Genomic DNA, 20143 nt, shown 5'->3' on the forward strand with positions numbered 1-20143 from the left:
GACATAGCCATATGTTCCCTCCACTACTCCTATAAATACCCTTGCATTCATTCATTCATGGACATCTCATTTCATACACAACACACCACAAACACATCCCTTTCTCTCTTAGCCGTGAGTCTCCCTTAGAATCCAAAAACCATCTTTCCATTTCCATCACTCCTCACTCCATTCCACACTTCCATTCCCCCAAACCAACTATCCTTAGACCTTGTGCTACAACAACGAGGAAGAGAAGAGTGCCTAAACGTTCATACAATTCAAGTTTGAGTTGTTGGAATGTTTAGGTGTTTCTTTGATTTCAAAGTTATAATAAACTAAACCCCCTTTAGCTAGGGGGTGATTCGAAATATATGTTTATGCTTGCATTTTGATTTGATTACTTCTAATTGCATTTCATAAGTTGTTGATTCAATTTGTTTAACCGTTTGATTGATAACTTATTTATGTATGTTTATTAAGAATGCGCGCTTAATTTTCATGCATGAATATGACGCTAGAATATAAGTGATTTTCACCTAATCGTTATGAACTTATATTCACAAGTAGTGGAGGTTGCTTATAAACAATCGCGTTAAATGAATTCTTGGCACGAGTTTCATGCTCATCATAGTAACGAATGCCTCGTCAACACTTATAGTTTTCATAATGCTTAATGATCTTTGATTGTATCTTTATTGTGCTGTTCACGTAAAGGACTTTTGGAGAATGTTGTGAATTGCGTTGCGCTAACCCATCCAATTCATTAACTTAAGGAAAACTTGACGGTTAATTTAAGCGGACCTAATTAACCTGGGGTGATGAGTTTCATAATTTATTGAAATGTAATTGGAAATCTTTTTATTATGCAAGTGTAACATATGTGGAGATGACCCCCTTAGCTAGCATTCATCCATTCTATTTCATCAATTTCATATTTACATTCTGTTTTAATTTGTTCATTTAATTTAATTTCGTATAAACTTAAATCCCCCTTTACTTTAATGTCAATTTAGTTAGAAATCATTTTAGTTTGTGTTTTTAAAAGCATTTTGAGTCTTTGGTTTGTCTTAGTGTTTTAAAGTTTAGTTTTACATTCTTTGAGTCTAGTTTAGTGTTTATTATTACGTTTTTACGTTTTTGAGTCAAATCCAAGTGATTAACAATCCCTCCTAATCCCCGGTCCAGAACGATCCCTACTTATACTTATACTATAATTTGACGAAAAGAGGGTTTAATTTGTGTGCGTATAAATCACGCATCATTGGCCCATGTTGGACATAGAGCCTGCACACTGAACACTGAGAGCGAGGGACTCTTGAACGGCCAACTCATCGGACCGTCCGGAGAGCAGCCTACTATCTTTAGGAGTGAGGAGGTTCCTAACTACTATCGTAGCTGTTATTGCATCCGTCATCATGGAGTCTTCACCTGTAAGAGGGCCATTAGAAGATAAAAAAGAAGGGCGCCATACATTACCTTGACGGGGCGCAACCGGATCGCTGCTGAGACTCAAATCTAAGCAAAGGTTAGATGGGTTAGCCATTTTTCAAAGGTGTTCAAAGAGAAGGGTTGGATGGAGTAAAATCTAAAAGGGCCGGAGACGATTTTCAAGAATGGGCAATCTTCAAAGTGTGCATGTTGGAGGTGATCGATACCTCTATAAAAAGCCAAGGCGACAAGACCACCGATTCAAAAAGCCGGAATTTCAAACGTAAAGTTCGGCGACGCTCTCTCGGCTTTCCAGAAAACGCGTTCAACTTTGTCAAAAGATCTCTGACAAAGTTGAAAACACGTGGAGGTCATCATCGCAACTACACACTTTTGCCGACAAGCGTAAAGTTCGGCGACGCTTTCTCTGCTTTTCAGAAAACGTGTGCAACTTTGTCAAAAGATCTCTGACAGAGCCGCATCCACACTACTACGTGTCGTTCAGAAATCCAAGAGGCGTTTGTTCAGAAATCGAAGAGGCGTTTGTTCAGAAAGCAAAGAGGCGCTAGCTCAGAAATCAAAGAGGCGTTCGTTCAGTACCACCACTTGCTATTGGGAAATCCCTATATATATCGACCTTCATCTTTTATGGCAAGGCAGACCTGAAGAAAATGCCCAACTCTTCCTCACGTCTGAGGGCACACTCCCAGCAAAGCCTCTCGAAATACTCAATTTTTTCTTCTTCCCCAAAGAAGATACCAGATGCTTGGAGTACAGATGACCCAGGAGGAAACGGTAGATCGAAGCATGTGGAGATAAGCACAACAAATACATGTGCTGATTCATTCACCGCTTCTTCAAAAGCAAAGGTATCTCATATCATCAAGGTCCAAAGCAAAAGTATCTCATATCATGCTCTTTCCCTGTCTTTTTCTTTGTCCTTGTTCTTACTCGCATGGCAAAGTGAAAGAAGCAATCAGCTGGCACTTGGAGTCAGTCTTCCGATCTGGAACCGACTGCCTGGAATCTATTCCCTGGTTGCTTACCTAGGATTGCTCTCGAGTAGTCATCTTCAACGGTTGATACACTTCTAGAGAAGGGACCACTTCTGCAAAGGGGAGTAAGTAAGGCAAGTGAAAATGATACATTGAAGCATGTGGAGACAAGCAACAACTGCATATGCTGAGTTATCCTCTAACCCTCTTCAATACGAATTGGAGAGATTGAACAAAGAAACAGATAAAAGGAGTAAGCTCAGACCTTCGGGGGAGAACAAAAAAATCCTCCAGCCCAGTTCAAGATTAAGCCTGTGGAAAATCAACGATGGGAGGAAACCAGTTCAAGATTAAGCCTGTGGAATCACCAAGATCAAAGTTTTGTCGCGTTACTTGATCTCTAAATGTTTTTTTTTTCCTATTTTTGGCGTATGCGATCTCGAAGCATATACAAACAAGTTTGACGGTTGGATCGTTGAAACTAGTTTCGTACAATGTATTTACTAAGTAGATTTTAATTTATTTATTTTGTGCTTATAACACTTAAGAAATTGAATGATATATATGTAAAAAAAATTATTATGGGTTTTTTTTAGAATAATATATTATTGTGGGGTTTATGTGAAATAAAAATTGAACTTGAAAGGAGTAAAGTCACATTTTTGGTAATTTTTTTAATACTTTAAAAATAAAATAAAAAAACCTTGCGCGACGCTTTAATCGTCGCGCAAAACCACTTTGCGTGACGTCAAATTGTATACCTATGTCACGCGAATTGATAATTTTGGCGAAAAATAGGCTTTTTTTTCAATTTTTCCAAGTTTTGCAACCATATATCCTATCCTCTTTTCCTCTCGGTTTTTCTTTCCGTAGAGCTCTTTTCCTCAAATTGCAGACCTCTTTTCCTCTTCCTCTTGCTTAAATTGCAGACTTTCCTCTCGCTCAAATTGCAAATCAAATTGCAGGAAAAGACTTTCCTCTTTTCCTCTCGCTCAAGTCCTGCGTCTCCTCTATCCCTGACAAATCTTGGCTCGCTAGAAAAAACTGGAAGCAGTTTAAGCTTCTCCGAGCTTCTTCAGCCTTTTGATTTGGATTGAAGATGATTTTTAGCCAAAAAGGCTAATGTTTTCTGGTAAGTTCTTTGAATCTTGCATCTGGTAAGTTCTTTAAAAAAGGTTTAACTGCTGCTACTTTAATAAAGGGACAGTGGACTGCTGAAGAAGACAGGTAAGATTATATATAGATATATATATCTCTGTAACAAGAAACAGTGTGATGGTTCTCTTAATTTGCCCTTTTTTTTTCTTAAAGCTTGTGGATTTTTTGTATTTCAAAGTCGATCGATCATCAAACAATGTTGCATGTAAAATTATTTGGGTTTTTTCTTATAGTTTATCGATTTTTCATGTTTCGTTGTTGATAAATCGATTTTTTGAAGCCATCAAATAATATTTCAGGTAAACTTGAATGGGTTTTCTTTTTTCTTTTGTTTGGCTTTGTTTTCGTATGGTGAAATTTTCAGGAAGTTGATCAGGCTGGTGCAGCAATGTGGAGAGAGAAAATGGGCACAGATTGCTGAGAAGTTGGTGGGTAGGGCTGGCAAGCAGTGTAGAGAAAGATGGCACAATCATTTGCGCCCTGATATCAAGGTGATTTGTTCTTAGATCTCTATAAACCAAGAACAAAAATTTGCTGCTTGGATACATTTTTAGATTTGTACAATTAATTAGCTACAAGTTAGAATTTCACCATAAAAAAATATCCAAATTTTGCTATATTTTTGCCTGGATTGTGATATATGGCAAAGATATAGCTAAAAGTCTGTTGGTATTCACAAGAGTTTACTAACTCAATACCAAAATATGTGGGTGATAAGTTTACAAACTCTATCACACCTCTCACTTCTTTCACTCTCAATAAAATTGGACTAACAAATGGAGAAGGGATAGGAAATAACAAGCTTCCACGAACCACACTCTCTTGATATATGAAATAAAAGGCAGTTTACAAACTGATGAAAAAAACAGAAAACAGAAGCTTACAAGCTTATGAACCTGAGAGAATACAATCAGAAAATGGGATTCGGATGATACCTAAAGCCTAGCATGAAAGGCCTATTTATACAATCCAAACAGCAAAGAACCAGTCAAGTGCTTTAAATAAAAAAATACAACAACACATACAACCATTCAAACAGATCAAATGAACTTAGAACAATCTGGCACACACACATGCAGCGACAGATGGTGATTACCATCTTTACACCCTTTCACATATGCACCAGCTGCTAGACACTTTTACACACATGCTCTGCATCATTCCTTGCTGTCTTTCAACACCTTTCGGCTAGCACATGGAGGAGACTTTGTTCTTTGTAGCTGGAAAGAAACAAACAGCTAGCAGCAACATTTTACAACCTGTTTTGATTTGAATTTCCAACAAAGTCAAGGGCGCAAATTTAGATTGTGAAGGATCTATTTGTGGATCTCATAGAACTCCTCTCTTTCCGTTTGGGGATTCAAATTTCGTTGTCAAAACCCTAGTTCTAGCCCAAGAACATTGAAGCATCTCATCTTCCGTTTAGAAGTAAACATTTTTGTAAAGGTTTATTTTGCATAGGTTTTTTGTAATCAAATTTCATTTTTAAAATATTTAGGGTTCGTAAGTGGAGGATTGTCTTTGTGCAACGTTGGAACCACTTTGTGCTCAAGGTATATAATAAGGTATGTAGCCTCATTATTACACCTTATCTTATCTCCTATTGATACGAATTTTGTTGGTTTTTCGATTTTATCAGGGTCCCTTTTTTTAACGCCTGGCGTTCGTTGGTGAGTTTTTCTACTTTTTTAGTACTTTTTTGCAGATATAGCCTACAAATGTTGTCCCGAAGGTTGGACATAATCATTACTTCCTATTACAATTATTAAAGTTAATTCAATTAACTAAAGTTGATTTGAATGTGATGATGATGGAGATATTTGCATAGGTGATAGAATCTTGCTAACAACTTTCGATATTCAGATGGAATTTGCATATGAATTTTGTTTATCTAATTTAGGGTGTTCTGTTTATATCGTTAGATTCGTCGCCTGAGTGTATGATTTGCTTCTGTTTTTTGTTTCAGGAGATGTTGCTCTACATTTCTTCGGGCTTTTGTGTGCAGCTTTCAAACCTAGAAGACTACTTGTTGTAGTTTTTTCTTTTTTTGTTTAGACATCTTGTATGCACATTTTCATATGGTTTATAATTAAACTTTTTCTTGGTTTATTGTTTATTGTTTAGAATAATTACAATATTTATTAAAAATTAAATCAAAAATATTAATAAATCCAAAATATTTTTGTCAAAAAAATTAAAACATAAAAAGTTTGCGCGACGAAAAAGTTCCATAGGTCACGCAAAGTGGGTTTGCGTGACGTAGGTATGTGTCACGCAAAGTGTCTTTGAGTGACGCCAACCCACTTTGCGTGACGCATCCTATGTCACGCCAACCCACTTTGCGTGACGCATCCTATGTCATGCCAACCCACTTTGCGTGACGCATCCTATGTCACGCCAACCCACTTTGCGTGACGCACACCTTGGTCACGCCAACCCATTTTGTGTGACGCATGTAACTTCTTCGTCGCGCAAAACCTTCTTTCACAGGCGTGGCGCGACGCTTGTCGCGCGACGAAGGTTCGTCACGAAAATTTTTGCGCGACGTTTTTTTGACTTTGCGCGACGAAGGACCTACGTCACCCAAAGTATTTTTTGTACTCAAGTAATACCCCGGTGGAATGGTACATTCGCGGTATTGAGGCAGGGTTTTGTTTTTCAAACCGTGACCCAACAGCGTTATCTGGTCGGTACACAAGTGGTTCGAGCACAGGATTCTGTCCGAGTTCCCAACCAGCAGTCCCAAAAGATGCACCATTGATGATCAAAACGGTGCCATCTGGGAGCAATAACATGTCACTCATGACTCTAGCTTGAGGCATAGTCTCCACAACCCACTGCGGCTTCGGGTCGTTTATTTTGATCCGACCGCATGTGTTGAGAGCTTCCACAAAAGTACCCTTTATTGCCTTGATATAAGACCCTTTCGGAGCTCCACCACAGACCAAAACCTCAGCCTCAATAGACGGAGTCGTCAAGTTCCTTAATGGCAGCAACACGGCTGAACCGGTGCTAGGGTACGACCTCGGGTCGCCGCCGGGTATTTGCGGGTAGGTTTTAACGACTTTGTTCATGACATAATCGAACAGAATTGCTCGATTGTTTGCGAAAATGAATAAATTCCCATCGACATTGAGGAAAACATAAGGGTAAAGATTGTTTTCCTCGTTGGGGTCGTTAGTCTGCACAAGGAAGGGAAAGCTGTAGACATGGCTCGAAGACTCGGTCTTCGGATAAAACTCGTAGTTGAACTGCCGCCTTCCGCCGATGATGATCTGCCGTCCGTCGGGCAGAATATGATCGGTGACGTACCAGCGGTTCACGCCTAAGGTATTCTCATACTCCTTCCAATCACAACCAGTGCAGGGCTCGAAAACCCTAACGCGGCGCTCTCCTATGTCGTAGCCGCCGGTTTGGATCAAGTTGCCGTTGGGGGCTACGGAGCCGGAGGAGCACCAAATGTCGGATTGAACCGTGAGGGGGCGGACGGTATTAGTTGTGACGTCGTACTCGGCGGAGTGGGCGGTGCAGTCGTTTCTGACGCATGTACCGTTGGGTAAGGACAAGTTGGATTTGCCGAAGTCGGTGCGGTCGAACATGATGACGCGGTCGTTGTAGAGGAGTTGCATGTGCATGGCGGAAATGCCGACGTTTTGTTGCAAGAGCTGCCATTTTCCACCAGCAGCGCGGGTAGTAGTGAGAGAAAATTGAAATGACAAGATAAATAATGAAAAAATCATGAGATCAGAAACTAGACTAATTGGCTTCATTTTTTTTTCCTTGTGTTTTTGGTATTTTGGGGCTCTTAATTTTCTTGGGTCAGAAACTAGCTTTGTATCTCTAATTTGTGCTTTAGCTAGCGCTCTGTGGGTCTGTCTGCCTCAACCTGGGCCTCTTTAAATAGAAGGGTTTAAGCTTCCCAGAGTAATGTCAGAGGGAGTTTTTTTTTTTTTTTTAACAAAAATGTTATTTTTACCAGATTTTTTATACTACCACATTTATATTATATTTCTAATGTGGGTGTGACCTATATGATAGTGGGTCTTACCTCTAATATAGATGTGGTACAATTAAGTGGTAAGAAATATGATAAGTATAACATTACTCTCTTTTTAAACCACATGCATAAACCATATACATGATGTCGTTGTTGACGGTTGATCTTCTTATTTAAAATCCTCTTTAAAGAGTAATACTAAATAGATCCATTTTTAAACCACATTTACAAACCATGTGATGTGTTACCAATAAAAAAATAAGTACGTTAATCAACAATTAAGTAATAATTCAATTATCAACATCTGGTGAATCGCATAATGGTGGCCAGGTGGAGGGTGAAATGCCTTTGTGAGTTTTTGCGGCCTCTGGAAGGGTGAATTGCAGTGCTCCGATTGCAATGGTGAAGCCACCAGCTAATCCTCTTTAAAAAAAAAAATTATCAACAATCACGTCATATGATTTTCAATAAAAATATATAACGTAATATTTTATTCAAACCTCCCTTCTATAAAACAAAAAAAATCGTCGTTTATTCTAATTATATTCTTACCTAGCTAAGTCTCTCATCTAGGACCTTGCCTGGGCCTGCAAAGTTTCATTCCAATATTCACGAATATTTATATTTTTGGTAATATATTCACTAATATTCCACTTTGACAAAGACCTGAACATTCAGAAGCAAAAACTTGAATAATACACATGCAAAAAGAAGGAAGCTTTTGCCATATATAAACCGCCATACACGAATCTACATTGTCATTTAATCACGTTTTTATTAGCTTTTTCTCTTTAACGCATATATGCTTTAAAGATCCGCAGACATTTTTTAAAAATAACTTTTCTCCTTTTCAAAGGGAAAAAAAAAACTCCAGATTACAACTTTTAGTAAAACTTTAACAATTAATGAACGATGACCAGCTTTAAGTTAGAATTCAAAAAGGTGGGCTGCGTGGCTGCTCGAATCAGTTCATTTCTTTCGGTGATACCAAAACAAACTGTAAAGAAACAATATTCTCTGCACATATTTGCTGAGGTCCTTAGCTTTAAGCAAAGCAAACATTCTGCCAAGTAACGAAAATAATATTTTTCAGGGATATGTTTTCTTTAGTTTATTTTGATGATTATGTTTTGTGGTCAAGACGCGTAAACATCCATGCATTCTTCCACTGAATTTATAATGTATTTCTGATCTCCTTCTTACAATTATTGAAAATCGTTCTATTTACATTATCAACTAACAGCAGGACTTGGTATATATACTTATTATATGTAATTTTTTCAGGCAACGCCTTTATCGTTTTTTCCTTGCCAAGATCATTTTTCTTATTGATCTTCTAATATTTAAACAAATAATTTCTTCTTTTTTATTCTCATTCTGCAATGTCTACGTGATGATCATAACTGTATACTTTCTAATTCAACCTATAAAAATTAACTCTAACGTTGTCAGAAATTCAGTATTTAATAGTATAGGATGCTTCATTTACTTATTTGATAGCCGATTGATGGCTAAACTATTTAAAATTTAGTTGATTTTGGTAGACTTGATGCTGAAATGCTGACTTAATGAATAGAAAATTTAGATCATCACACAATATTGTAAAACGAGAAAACGAGGCGAAAAAATAATGAGAATGTTCAGATAAGGAGGTTCCTAGCTTTCCTGTCAAATTAATTAATTTATCAACCAAACTTTTTAGTCCGGTTTAGACAGCGGACCATATAAAAGTTGAAGCCCTTAGTTCATGAACCCAGAAGAATAATTTAACCACCATGTGCGTGCTTTTAACCACCAAACCGTATGCGTCAAACCTTTGATATGTTCGTGAACTTACAAGCACTAGAGGGAATAAATCAACTTGCTTACCAGCAGGAGACATAAACATTACTGTTGGAGAGACAAAAATATATTACTGCAAGAAGTATTATTTGACGAGGACCTTGTTGGCCTAATTAATAGTTGCAAAGACTTTTTTTGACAGGGATTGAGAACTTGGTTTTGCTCCTATAGTTTTTTTTTTTTTTTCACCTCTTGAAAAATCAATGGTTGAGATATCTTTTTGGTTTTTATCAATGGCCAAAATATTTCAATGATGAAAAATGATTTTTAATATTTTAGTTCTTACATTTAGGAATTATACTATAAGGACTTCCCGTTGCAAACAATATTCTTTTAGGGGCTTGAATATTTCTTTAAAGCCCCTAAATGAGTCCTTAAAGTTGGTGGTGGGAGTTCCTAAGTAGGGGCTCCCATTGGAGATGCTTTTAATATGGAAACTACATATTTATACCACATTGTTAGATCATATCATATGGCAAGTGATACACACAATCAACAGACAATAAGATTTTATTAAAGGGAGTTTTAACGAAAAACTCGCGGTACTATTTACTTTAACAAAAAACCATATTTTTACACTAAAAAGTCAATCATGATACTATTCAATTTATCCTTTATTTTGTTCTTATTGTTAAAACTCAAAGTTTTCATACCTTTTTCATTAGTTTTCCTTTTATTAAATGTAGTATGTACTCATTACTAATAACATTAGATGGTACACCAATGTGATATTCATAACATTTTTCTTTTTAAGAGAAGGACACTATATGTATTCCCAACATATAAAATTTTTTTTTTTTTTAAAACTTAGATTAATGTTTTACAAGTAATTAGAGCCCAATTGGCTCCCATAAGGCACAAGGTCCATATTTTGATCAATTAATGGACCCTCAATTAATATTTTGAGTAATCAAGCCCATTACCAAGCCACTTCTCTAATTACCAAGTCATATTGGTATGTGCGTGTATTAGTGGTGGTGAGATCCTCAACAAAACGCCTACTTTTTTTTTTCCTTTCAAACCCCCTCCCCAAGTTTGATCCTGGAGGATTTGTGATTGCATAGCCTCACAAGTGCAGGAAATTAGTGTTACTTATATTCCTCTTCTTTGTAACGATAGCTAAGTTTGTCTCTCAGTTGGGAGTTCTTTAGTTTGGTTTGAGGACCCTCTCAATGTTTTCACAATGTTCTCTTCCAAAATTTGATACTTCATTAAAATAATTAAAATCCCTCAAAATCCTAATTGAATACACCCTCCTAAGTTTGATTAACAATAAATATTGTTCTATTAATAAAAAAAAAACTGTACGTGCATGCATTTAAGTGGGATTTCGTTTCAATGCTGAAAAAGATTTATGTTAATTTGGTAATTGCTTCATCTTAGTTTTCGTTTCTGACTAAATACCAAATCTGAAAAATAAAAAGACTCACGTCATCTCGCCGAATCTGAATCTCCAAGGATTCTAAAACCCTAATTTTGTTCATAACGCAGAAAAATCTCCCCCTTTTCGTTTAATCCGGGCTGCTCTGCATCACTAAACCAATGGATCAGACAATAACTTTTGAAGATATCCACGTTTGTATATCTCTAATCCATTTCTTCTAATTTTTCCATGCTAATTAACTAGCCTTGAATTAATCTATTATAATATTCATACCCTACTATTCCATTCTTGAAAGTAGATTTTTCTTCTCATATCGATCTTTAGTTTTAATGAATTTCAATCTAGTCGGTTGTTTTCCTCGAACATACAAACCTTCATTACCAAAAATAAATAAATAAATAATTTCGCAAGACGAAAAAATTTTGTCAAGTCAAATGGGGTTTCGTCACCTAAAATTTTAGGTAACGAAAAAAGTTTGTCGCTTAAAAGCCATCGCCTGAAGTCTTACTCGACGAACAGAAATCAATTATTCGTTTACGTCCGGCGAACAGAGTCGTCGAAAAAGGTGCATTGACCGCCTTATTTGCAATTCAAGTGATTCTATAATTCGTTATTAGTAAACTAGCACAAGCATCATACAACTACATATAACTTTTATAAAGCAAAATTTAGCCTCGTTTGGAATATGTGATCCAATTGGATATATTGAATAATTCACATTTAATATTGCATGATGAGGAAGAAATTGATGTCAGTTTTTAAGTTTTATCCAATTTAAAAGTAGAAGATGGATAATCACAAAAGAAACTTCTCACAATTGTATATATTATTTTTATGAGGGGAGGGATAACTTAACTAATTCATTTTCTACCCTCAACTTGGATAAAAATTGAAAATCGGCACCCACTACTTCAACATACATTGAATCTAGTAACTTGTCAAGTCTAATCGTAGACAACAAACGAAGCCTTCTAGTCTACCTTCTAGACATTATTGTAGTGCTCTATATTTTGACTCCAATACGCATTGCTTTCCCCTTTTATCTTGAAACTGGTCTTTGTTGAGAGTTTTGTATATCCCACGTCGAAAATGGAAGCCTTGCAAAACTAGTTTAAGAGATTTTCCCCTCACTATCCACCCACAGTACTATGTGCAGAGTCTTCAGCGAATGGTCTTAACCCCCTATAAAAGGTACTATAAGGAACATTTTTGGATTGGTGATGAAAAAACCGTTGGTTTCAATGGGCATCATTATTGGCTAGAGTCAGGCCAGGAAATAGCCCGTAAAAAGCTTCAAGACAAAGTTCCCTCCGGCGCAAAACTTGTACTGATATCACCCGACTTTCGATCTTTTTTATTCCGAATCAAAACTACGTGATCTGGTTTTGCATCTCTAGGTTTATTGCAGTTCATGTAAACCAATTAAGGATCGTTTTTTTGCGGTTTCTACTTGATGGAAATGCTGAATGTTGTTCTGCCCTAATCTGTTTTGTGCACTTTGTGAAAATTGTTGGTTTAGTGTAAGGAAGTTTATTAGGCCGGCGGACCAGATTTTTCAAGGACTATTGTATTAAAAAAAATGTAAAGGTCATCCTATCCCTCGAATTGTTGAACAACATCGATTTTTTAGGATAGAGCAATGGAGAATGTTTTGAATGATGATTTTATTCTTCTCAATGAGAGGTATTTATACAAGTGTACAACCCTCATGTAAAGAGAAGAAAACTAATTACACGAGATTACAGGAGATTACATAGAATTGATATCAATTAGGAATCCTACCTAAAATACAAAGTCAACACTCCCCCTCAAGTTGGTGCATATATGTTACTCAAGTCCAACTTGTTTGAAAAACATGAAAACTTATGACTTGAAACAGCTTTCGTGAGGATATCTGCCAACTGATCCTCTGTTCTTATTGTCGGTAGCTCAATTATTTTTTCTTCTAATTTTTCTTTGATGAAGAACCGATCAACTTCAACATGCTTTGTTCTATCATATTTTACCGGATTATGTGCAATGTCACGGGCAGCTTTGTTATCACAAAATAATTTCATGGGCTGATCATGTAGTATACCCAAATCGCGAAGTAAGACCTTAAGCCACATAATTTCACAAATCCCCAAGGCCATACCTCTATATGCAGCTTTTGCACTGGAACGGGCAACCACATTCTGTTTCTTACTTCTCCATGTAACCAAATTGCCCCCAACAAATGTAAAGTAACCTAATGTTGAGAGCCTATCGTCAATCGAACATGCCCAATCTGCATCAGTATAAGCTTCAACTCTAAGATGATTATTCCTTTTAAACAAAATTCCTTTGCCGGGACTTCCTTTCAAATATCTCAAAATCCTCATCACTGCATTCATATCTTGTTCTCTGGGATCATGCATGTATTGACTCACCACACTTAAGGCATAAGCAAGGTCCGGTCTTGTGTGTGCCAAGTACATTAAACGACCTACTAACCTTTGATATCTCCCCTTGTCAACTGGTACTTGATTAGGATCAACACTAAGCTTCAATCTTTCCTCTAATGGTGTAGCTACTGGTTGACAAGCTGATATGCCGGTTTCATGCAACAAATCAATAATATACTTCCTTTGTGATAAGAAAATTCCCGAACTGCTTCTCGATACCTCAATCCCCAAAAAATATTTCAAGGATCCAAGGTCTTTCATCTCAAATTCTGTAGACAAATATCTTTGCAAGGCCGCACGTTCTTCTGGGTCATTACCTGTTACCACCATATCATCTACATATACAATAAGTGCAGTAAGTTTCCCATTTCGTCTTTTCAGGAACAGAGTATGATCGGAGTTACTTTGTTGGTAGCCAAATGTTCTCATAGATTTTTGAATCTTCCAAACCATGCCTGAGGGGACTGCTTCAAACCATATAAGGATTTCTTCAACCTGCACACTTTTCTTTTGTATTTATCTGGAGCATTACATCTTGGTGGAAGATCCATATAAATCTCTTTTGTCAAGTCTTCATGCAAGAAGGCGTTCTTCACATCAAACTGTTGTAAGGGCCAATTAAGATTTGCAGCCAATGACAACAAAACACGAATTGTGTTGGTCTTGGCTACAGGTGCAAATGTATTTATGTAGTCGATTCCAAATTTTTGAGTGTATCATTTTGCTACCAGTCTTGCCTTGAAACGATCCACCATCACATCTGCTTTGTATTTCACAGTATATACCTATTTGCATCCCACAGGTTTCTTGCCAGCTGGCAAATCTGTGATCTCCCACGTAGCATTCTTCTTCAAAGATTTCAACTCTTCATTCATTGCTGATTTCCAATGTGGATCAGCTAAAACCTCCTACACACTGTTAGGAATAGATACAATAGATAATTGATGCACAAACGACTTATTTGATTCTGACAGGTGACTAGTAGACACATAATTACTTAACGGGTATAACAAATTAGACTCAGGGTTGGGCTTACTCACCGGATACCTGGTTTTACATTTAAGGTCGGCTTCATAAATAAGTTTAGGAATATCTCGGTTGACGTAATCAGGGAGACGACGTCGTGGTGGTGCATCCGGGATCGAAGACGATTGATTATGGTTATTAGGACGCAAGATCGACTGTGAGGTAGCTGGCGACATAGGGCTGTCCTGTGGTGAGGAAACTGGCAGTGAGCTATCAGGCAGTGAGTTATCTGGCGATGTCGACTCATCCCTTTCAAGGTTTTCAACATTGTTTCCATGTGAAAGATCACTACTTGTCTCCAAGACATTACCACTTAATTCTAATTCATTCACATCATTGTTTTCGTGTGAATGATCACCACTTATTTCCAAGACATCACCACTTAAATCCAAATCATTCACTCTATCTATATCTGGAATAGTATAATCAAGAGTTTGAACTTTTTCTGATTCTCCCCCTGAAGTGAAGACTCGAGATTGGCAAAGTACATATCATTCTCATGAAACACAATATCCATAGTGACAAACAACTTATTCATCGGAGGGTGATAACAACGGTATCCTTTCTGCCTTGATGCATACCTCACAAACACATATCATAAGACCCGAGGTTCAAGCTTACTTCGTTGTTGTTTGTGAAGATGAACGAAGGCCACACAACCAAACACATGAGGTGGAAGATTAAGGACTGCAGGAGCAACATGTGAAGAAAGTGCCTGAAGGGGGTCTGAAAATCAACCGATTGGGATGGAACATGATTAAGGAGATACGCAGCTGAGGTGAATAGGATAACAGGGGACGCGCCTCGAGTAAAGAAGCATGAACAACCTCTAGAAGCTGACGGTTCTTACGTTCAGCGATCCTATTTTGTTGTGGAGTATATGGACATGTAGTTTGATGAACAATCCCATGATGATCAAGAAAGGCACGAAGTTCAGAGTTGACATATTCGCCACCATTATCACTCCTAAGAACCTGTATTTGTGACTTATATTGTACTTGTACCATTTTGTAAAACTGCTAAAATAAAGAAGTACTTCACTTTTGGATTGCATCAAACAAACCCAAGTCATACGTGTGCAGTCATCAATAAAAGTAACGAACTAATGAGCATCATCAAGTTTAGTAGTTTTAGATGGACCCCAAACATCAGAATGAATTATCATAAATGGAACAGAACTTTTATTCAAACTGGATGGAAACGAAGAATGATGACTTTTAGCTAGTTCACAAACACCACATTTAAAACTAGAAACATCATGCTTAACAAATAGGCTAGGAAACAAACTCCGTAAATAGCCGAAAGAAGTATGTCCAAGTTGTCGATGCCACAACCAAATCTCTGAAGCTTTATTCCTATCCCCCTAATTTCCTTCCACTACAAGAGCTTGAGTCAACATGTGAGAACTGTTCGATGTCAGCTCCAAGTAGTAGAGTTTCCCCTTCCTAATACCATAACCAATCGTCTTACTAGTCCGAATGTCCTTAAAAACACAAAAAGAAGGCCAAAAAATCACAAGACAATGTAGGGCGACAATTATTTGAGCAACAGATAATAAATTATAGTCAAGAGAAGGAACAACGAGTACATAATCAAGATTCAAGGTATCAGAAAGTGAGACATCGCCTTCTCTGATAATGGGGGCAACATTACCATTGGTGACACTCACGACAGTTTTGGGGGATGATTTTAGGGTTTGTACCTATTTAGAATTACAAGTCATATGTTCAGTAGTACCATAATTAATTATCCATGTATTATTCTTAACAGATGTAGAAACCTTTAAACCCTTACCATCATAACCTGTGTCATTAAGAAAGGCCGACACTTTCTCGGCTATATGTTCAGAATGGATCTTAGCTTCGGTAATCGAGGCCATTCCCAAATAGTTATAATCAGTCCGCGAGTCCTTGATTGATGTAGCCTAAACCTCCAAGCAAGTTGAGCCCAAGAAACCAATCAGTATGGGCCAACAAGGTAGCCCATCAACGACAAAACAAAAAAAAAGAGACCAATCTACAAAGCAAAGCTGATTTTTTTCCTCCTTCTTTTTTTTCCTTTTTTTTCTCTTCTTTTTCCTTTTTTCTTTTTTTTCTTTTTTTCTGTTTTTCTTTTTTTTTTTTACTCTTTTTTTTTTCTTTTTCCTTTTGAAAACAATAAAAAAAAGATGTGATATCCACATATCCTATTTTACTTCTCACACACCTTTTTAATTTCAGCCGTTGAATCGGATGAATTAAAGAAGATCAAGGAACATAAATTATCAAGGGATGTGTGAGAAGTAAAATGGGGTGTGGATAGCACATCCCTAAAAAAACAGGTGCGGGTCCGTAGTCTTGCAGCAGCAGGGGTTATCTGGGTTTTCTGATTGCAGCAACGATCTCAGACGAGTTCGCGGGTCAGGTTCTCCAGCGTGATGCAGATGAGTCAACGAATTTCTTCGGGCGAGTTCAACAGATTTCGGATGGCAGTAGAGCTTATTCACAGTTTCTTGGACAACAACAATGCAAGGTTGCTCGCTGCGCTTAGTTGAGCACAGCAACGACGAGGCAAACAGGTCGCTCACTGTGATTTCTTCAGAGGGGCAGCAACGGCACAGCAGCCGCTCGCTGATCAAAGGCGCAGTGCTACTGGAGCAGTGGATTGCCTTTTCCTAGACGATGTGCTGAACAGCTCAGCACCGCAGGGAATCAATATTGGGATCACGTGATACCAGTTAGGGTTTTTCTAGCTCTGGTACCAAGTGGAGAATGCTTTGAATGATAATTTTATTCTTCTCAATGAGAGATATTTGTACAAGGTGTACAACCCTAATGTAAAAGGAAGAAAACTAATTAGACGAGGTTACAGGAGATTACACAGAATTAATATCAATTAGAAATCCTACCTAAAATACAAAGTCAACAAGAGCTAACGTCACACGTTTATATTTAATCCATAATCGCAATTGAGACTTGAGATGATTGGAATTAAGTCTCAAAACCCAATCTTAGAGTCTTGCCTCTTTTTATCCACTTTCATAAATCATGAGTTCAGTCTTAGTATTTTAAGTTCATCAAACAATGGCTACGACATTAGTCTGAATTTTAAAACAAGTTCAGTCTCGACCGAGCCCCAAATGAGCCCTAGATCCTTGATTTAGCTTTTGGCACAAAAACTTTGCAGTGAAGAACTTAAGCATAAAACCAAAAATCCCTCGAGACCAATACATACATTTAACCACACAAAAAAAAAAAAAAAAAAAAAAAAAAAAAAAAACCACATATATAGTGGAATTACAGGGCAAATTTCACTACTCACATCTTGCAAACATCTCTAGACTAATCTTATAGTTATCATAGTTTACATTTACCAAGTTGGCACCGCGACCAAAAACAAAACATTGTCTGTACATACATGGCAGCCAAATCTTGACCGAGAAATTAAGAAAAAAGAGGAAACATGAAAGAAAGAACCAAGGAATATAAGGACAAAATTCACAAGTCAATCGCAACGCCGCGGTCACCAAATTTTCTGATGACCGTGTTGTTGTGATCTGGGCGTGCTTCCGGCCCCTATGTTGTTACTCTTTGGAGAAGACAATAGTCCATGATTATTATTATTATTGTCACTCAATCTTCTACCATGATTTTTCTTCTTTGACGCTCTTTTTGCCTTGCCATTGCTTTCTTCCAACGTCGGCAATGCGTACCAGCCGATAGACGTGCACAGAATTGCAACCGACCGCCCGAACACCGCCAGCAGCACCAAAATGAACACCACAACCACCGGCAAATAGTAAGAAGGCCTTCTCCAGATGCCCAAGTTCATGTCCTTAAAGTTTAATGACGAACGCACCCTCTTATAATTCTTTGGTTGTTGCTGAACTGCTACTTCTTTTGTGGGCGTGGAGGGCTCGACGGTAAAATTATTCAAACCTTCCGAGTTACTCGTTGCATGCTTTTCTGTCACCACCTGAATTTTGGTTTTCTCTTTGCGGTTTTCTTTCTTGTTGTCCTTCAACTTGATCACGACCGGGACGGGAGGGGCGTCCTCGTTCGACTCCTTGAACATGAAGCGGACGAGGGATATGTCTTGCTGAGGCGTTTGCGCATAAATCTTCTGCCGTTTCTCTTCGAGATCGGCTAATAGTTCAGAGAACTTGTCGAGGCCTCGACTCGAATAGGGGTTCTTGCTCTCCTTGCTACTTCTCTTTGTTGATCTTTTCGGCGTGGAGCAAGGACTTGAAAAGGGTTCGTCTTGAACATCTTTCTGATGGAAGAATACGCAGCTGAAAGGGCTTAACATCTGAATAAACTAAAGACTAAAAACGAAATGATTCTTGAGTTTTGGGATTTGAGTATTGAGGGATTTGGTTTGAGTGGAAGAAAGGAGAGATTATATATATATAAGGGGTTGCTTTTGCTGTGATTAGCTGAGAAGAGAGATCCAGACGAGCTTTTGTTAAATGAAAGGTTTGACAAAAGCAAAATCTCATGGAAGCTTCTGCTGCGCACATGGATTTTGGGGTGGGTTTGACTTCTTGGAGAGGAAGGCAATAATGCCACATATATACATCTGATATTTATTTTTGGATAATATTTTGATACTCACCGGTGAATAAGGAGTATCATATATACTCATTTCTAATTTGGCTTAATAAAAAATACCACGTATTCTTTATTTTTAACGGTCCAAAAAAATTAAGTAACATATACATCATTTTGTAAAATAATAAATGATGTATTAAATTTCTTTTGCAAATACGCAGACTGTATAACTAGGAAGATAAAATGGAAAGAAAAATATTATTTAAAATTGAGTTGGTACAAATTTTAGATATGAAAACATTTTTAATAATAAAATGCTGAGTGACGCACAAGTATTTGTGAAAATCTTAAACGAGGGAGTGAGACAATGTTTTCCAGAAGGATCACTCAGCCCGCTAACCATGTGCCACAGATTAATTGGAAGTTTGGCATGATATACAAGTGGTTGAGAGTATTTGTCTTATGTACATATTAGATGTGTCGATGATATTTTTAGTTACATAGAATAGAATGAGAATTAAAATCAATTTATTTAAATAAATGTATTTCCTAATTTTCTTTGTGTTTACTATACCAATAAAAGCGAAAAGAAAATGTGTTTTTCATTGAAATTCGTATTGCAATATTGAAACTGTGAATCAAATCATGAGACTAGTTCATTTTATTTCTTCGTTTACTTCCTACGTTCTCCAATTCTTGCTTCTCCAGTTCATGTTAAGTGAGCATACCAGGAGTTCGATTCCCCCTCCCATTTATAGCTCTAGTGATGAAATATTTATTCTCATACAAAATAGTTTGGTAGAAACACATGAATCTAATTTCCACTTACAATATGTCAAATATGAACACGTAGCTTGCATGAGCCTTTTTCATGACATTCTCATCAATTCACAAGCCTAGAGGTATCCGAAACCCGGGTTCCTTGGTTCTTAGCCTTTAGATTCATCTTATAACGAGAAGTGTATTTTTGTCACCATCATCACTATAGTGTATATTCACCACACATCTAATTATTTGTCAAATATTCTTTTACCTAATTATAGTTAATTTTCACATTAAACGTTATTTCCAATTTAAAAAATAAATAAATAAATAACCATGATTAAGTAAAAGGGCACGTGGCAGATAATCAGGTGTATGGTAAGCATATACCAAAGTTTAGGGCGGTAAGCGAAAATGCTTCCCATAACGAGCATTTGACGAAATTGGGAATGAAAAATAGATGTCAAACGATTTTAGAGCATCTATCTTAAATATAAATTTTAAATTTGACAGCGTATGTGACACTTTAACATATTAAACGTTTTAAAATAAAAAACAATGACAAAATTAATAAAATTCATTTAATAATTAATTAAAAGAAGATTTAATTGAAGTTG

The 20143-nt window shown here is 37.1% G+C and overlaps 1 protein-coding gene, 1 long non-coding RNA gene and 1 pseudogene across 2 annotated transcripts; all 3 read right to left on the minus strand.

The window, feature by feature from the left end:
• Window positions 1-2503: 2503 nt before the first annotated feature.
• LOC148695257 (uncharacterized) lies at window positions 2504-5916 on the minus strand. The gene is made up of 3 exons (XR_015965044.1): window positions 4998-5916; window positions 3699-3940; window positions 2504-3569 (listed from the first exon to the last, which is right to left on the minus strand). It is a non-coding gene; the product is annotated as an uncharacterized LOC148695257 (long non-coding RNA).
• A 226-nt stretch (window positions 5917-6142) lies between these two features.
• On the minus strand, window positions 6143-7198 carry LOC137718180 (aldehyde oxidase GLOX1 pseudogene; annotated as a pseudogene).
• Window positions 7199-17387: 10189 nt separating this feature from the next.
• LOC137718178 (uncharacterized) lies at window positions 17388-18740 on the minus strand. The gene has a single exon (XM_068457679.2). The coding sequence runs from the start codon at window positions 18520-18522 to the stop codon at window positions 17737-17739; it is 786 nt and encodes a 261-aa protein (XP_068313780.2). The 5' UTR covers window positions 18523-18740; the 3' UTR covers window positions 17388-17736.
• Between the last annotated feature and the right edge of the window lie 1403 nt (window positions 18741-20143).

Source organism: Pyrus communis, chromosome 8 (assembly GCF_041283825.1).
Source record: "Pyrus communis isolate YQ-2024b chromosome 8, ASM4128382v1, whole genome shotgun sequence".
NCBI lineage: Eukaryota > Viridiplantae > Streptophyta > Magnoliopsida > Rosales > Rosaceae > Pyrus > Pyrus communis.

Coding starts and splice junctions, on each gene's coding strand:
- LOC137718178 (XM_068457679.2), bottom strand. CDS start 18,522: ATGTTAAGCCCTTTCAGCTGCGTATTCTTCCATCAGAAAGATGTTCAA.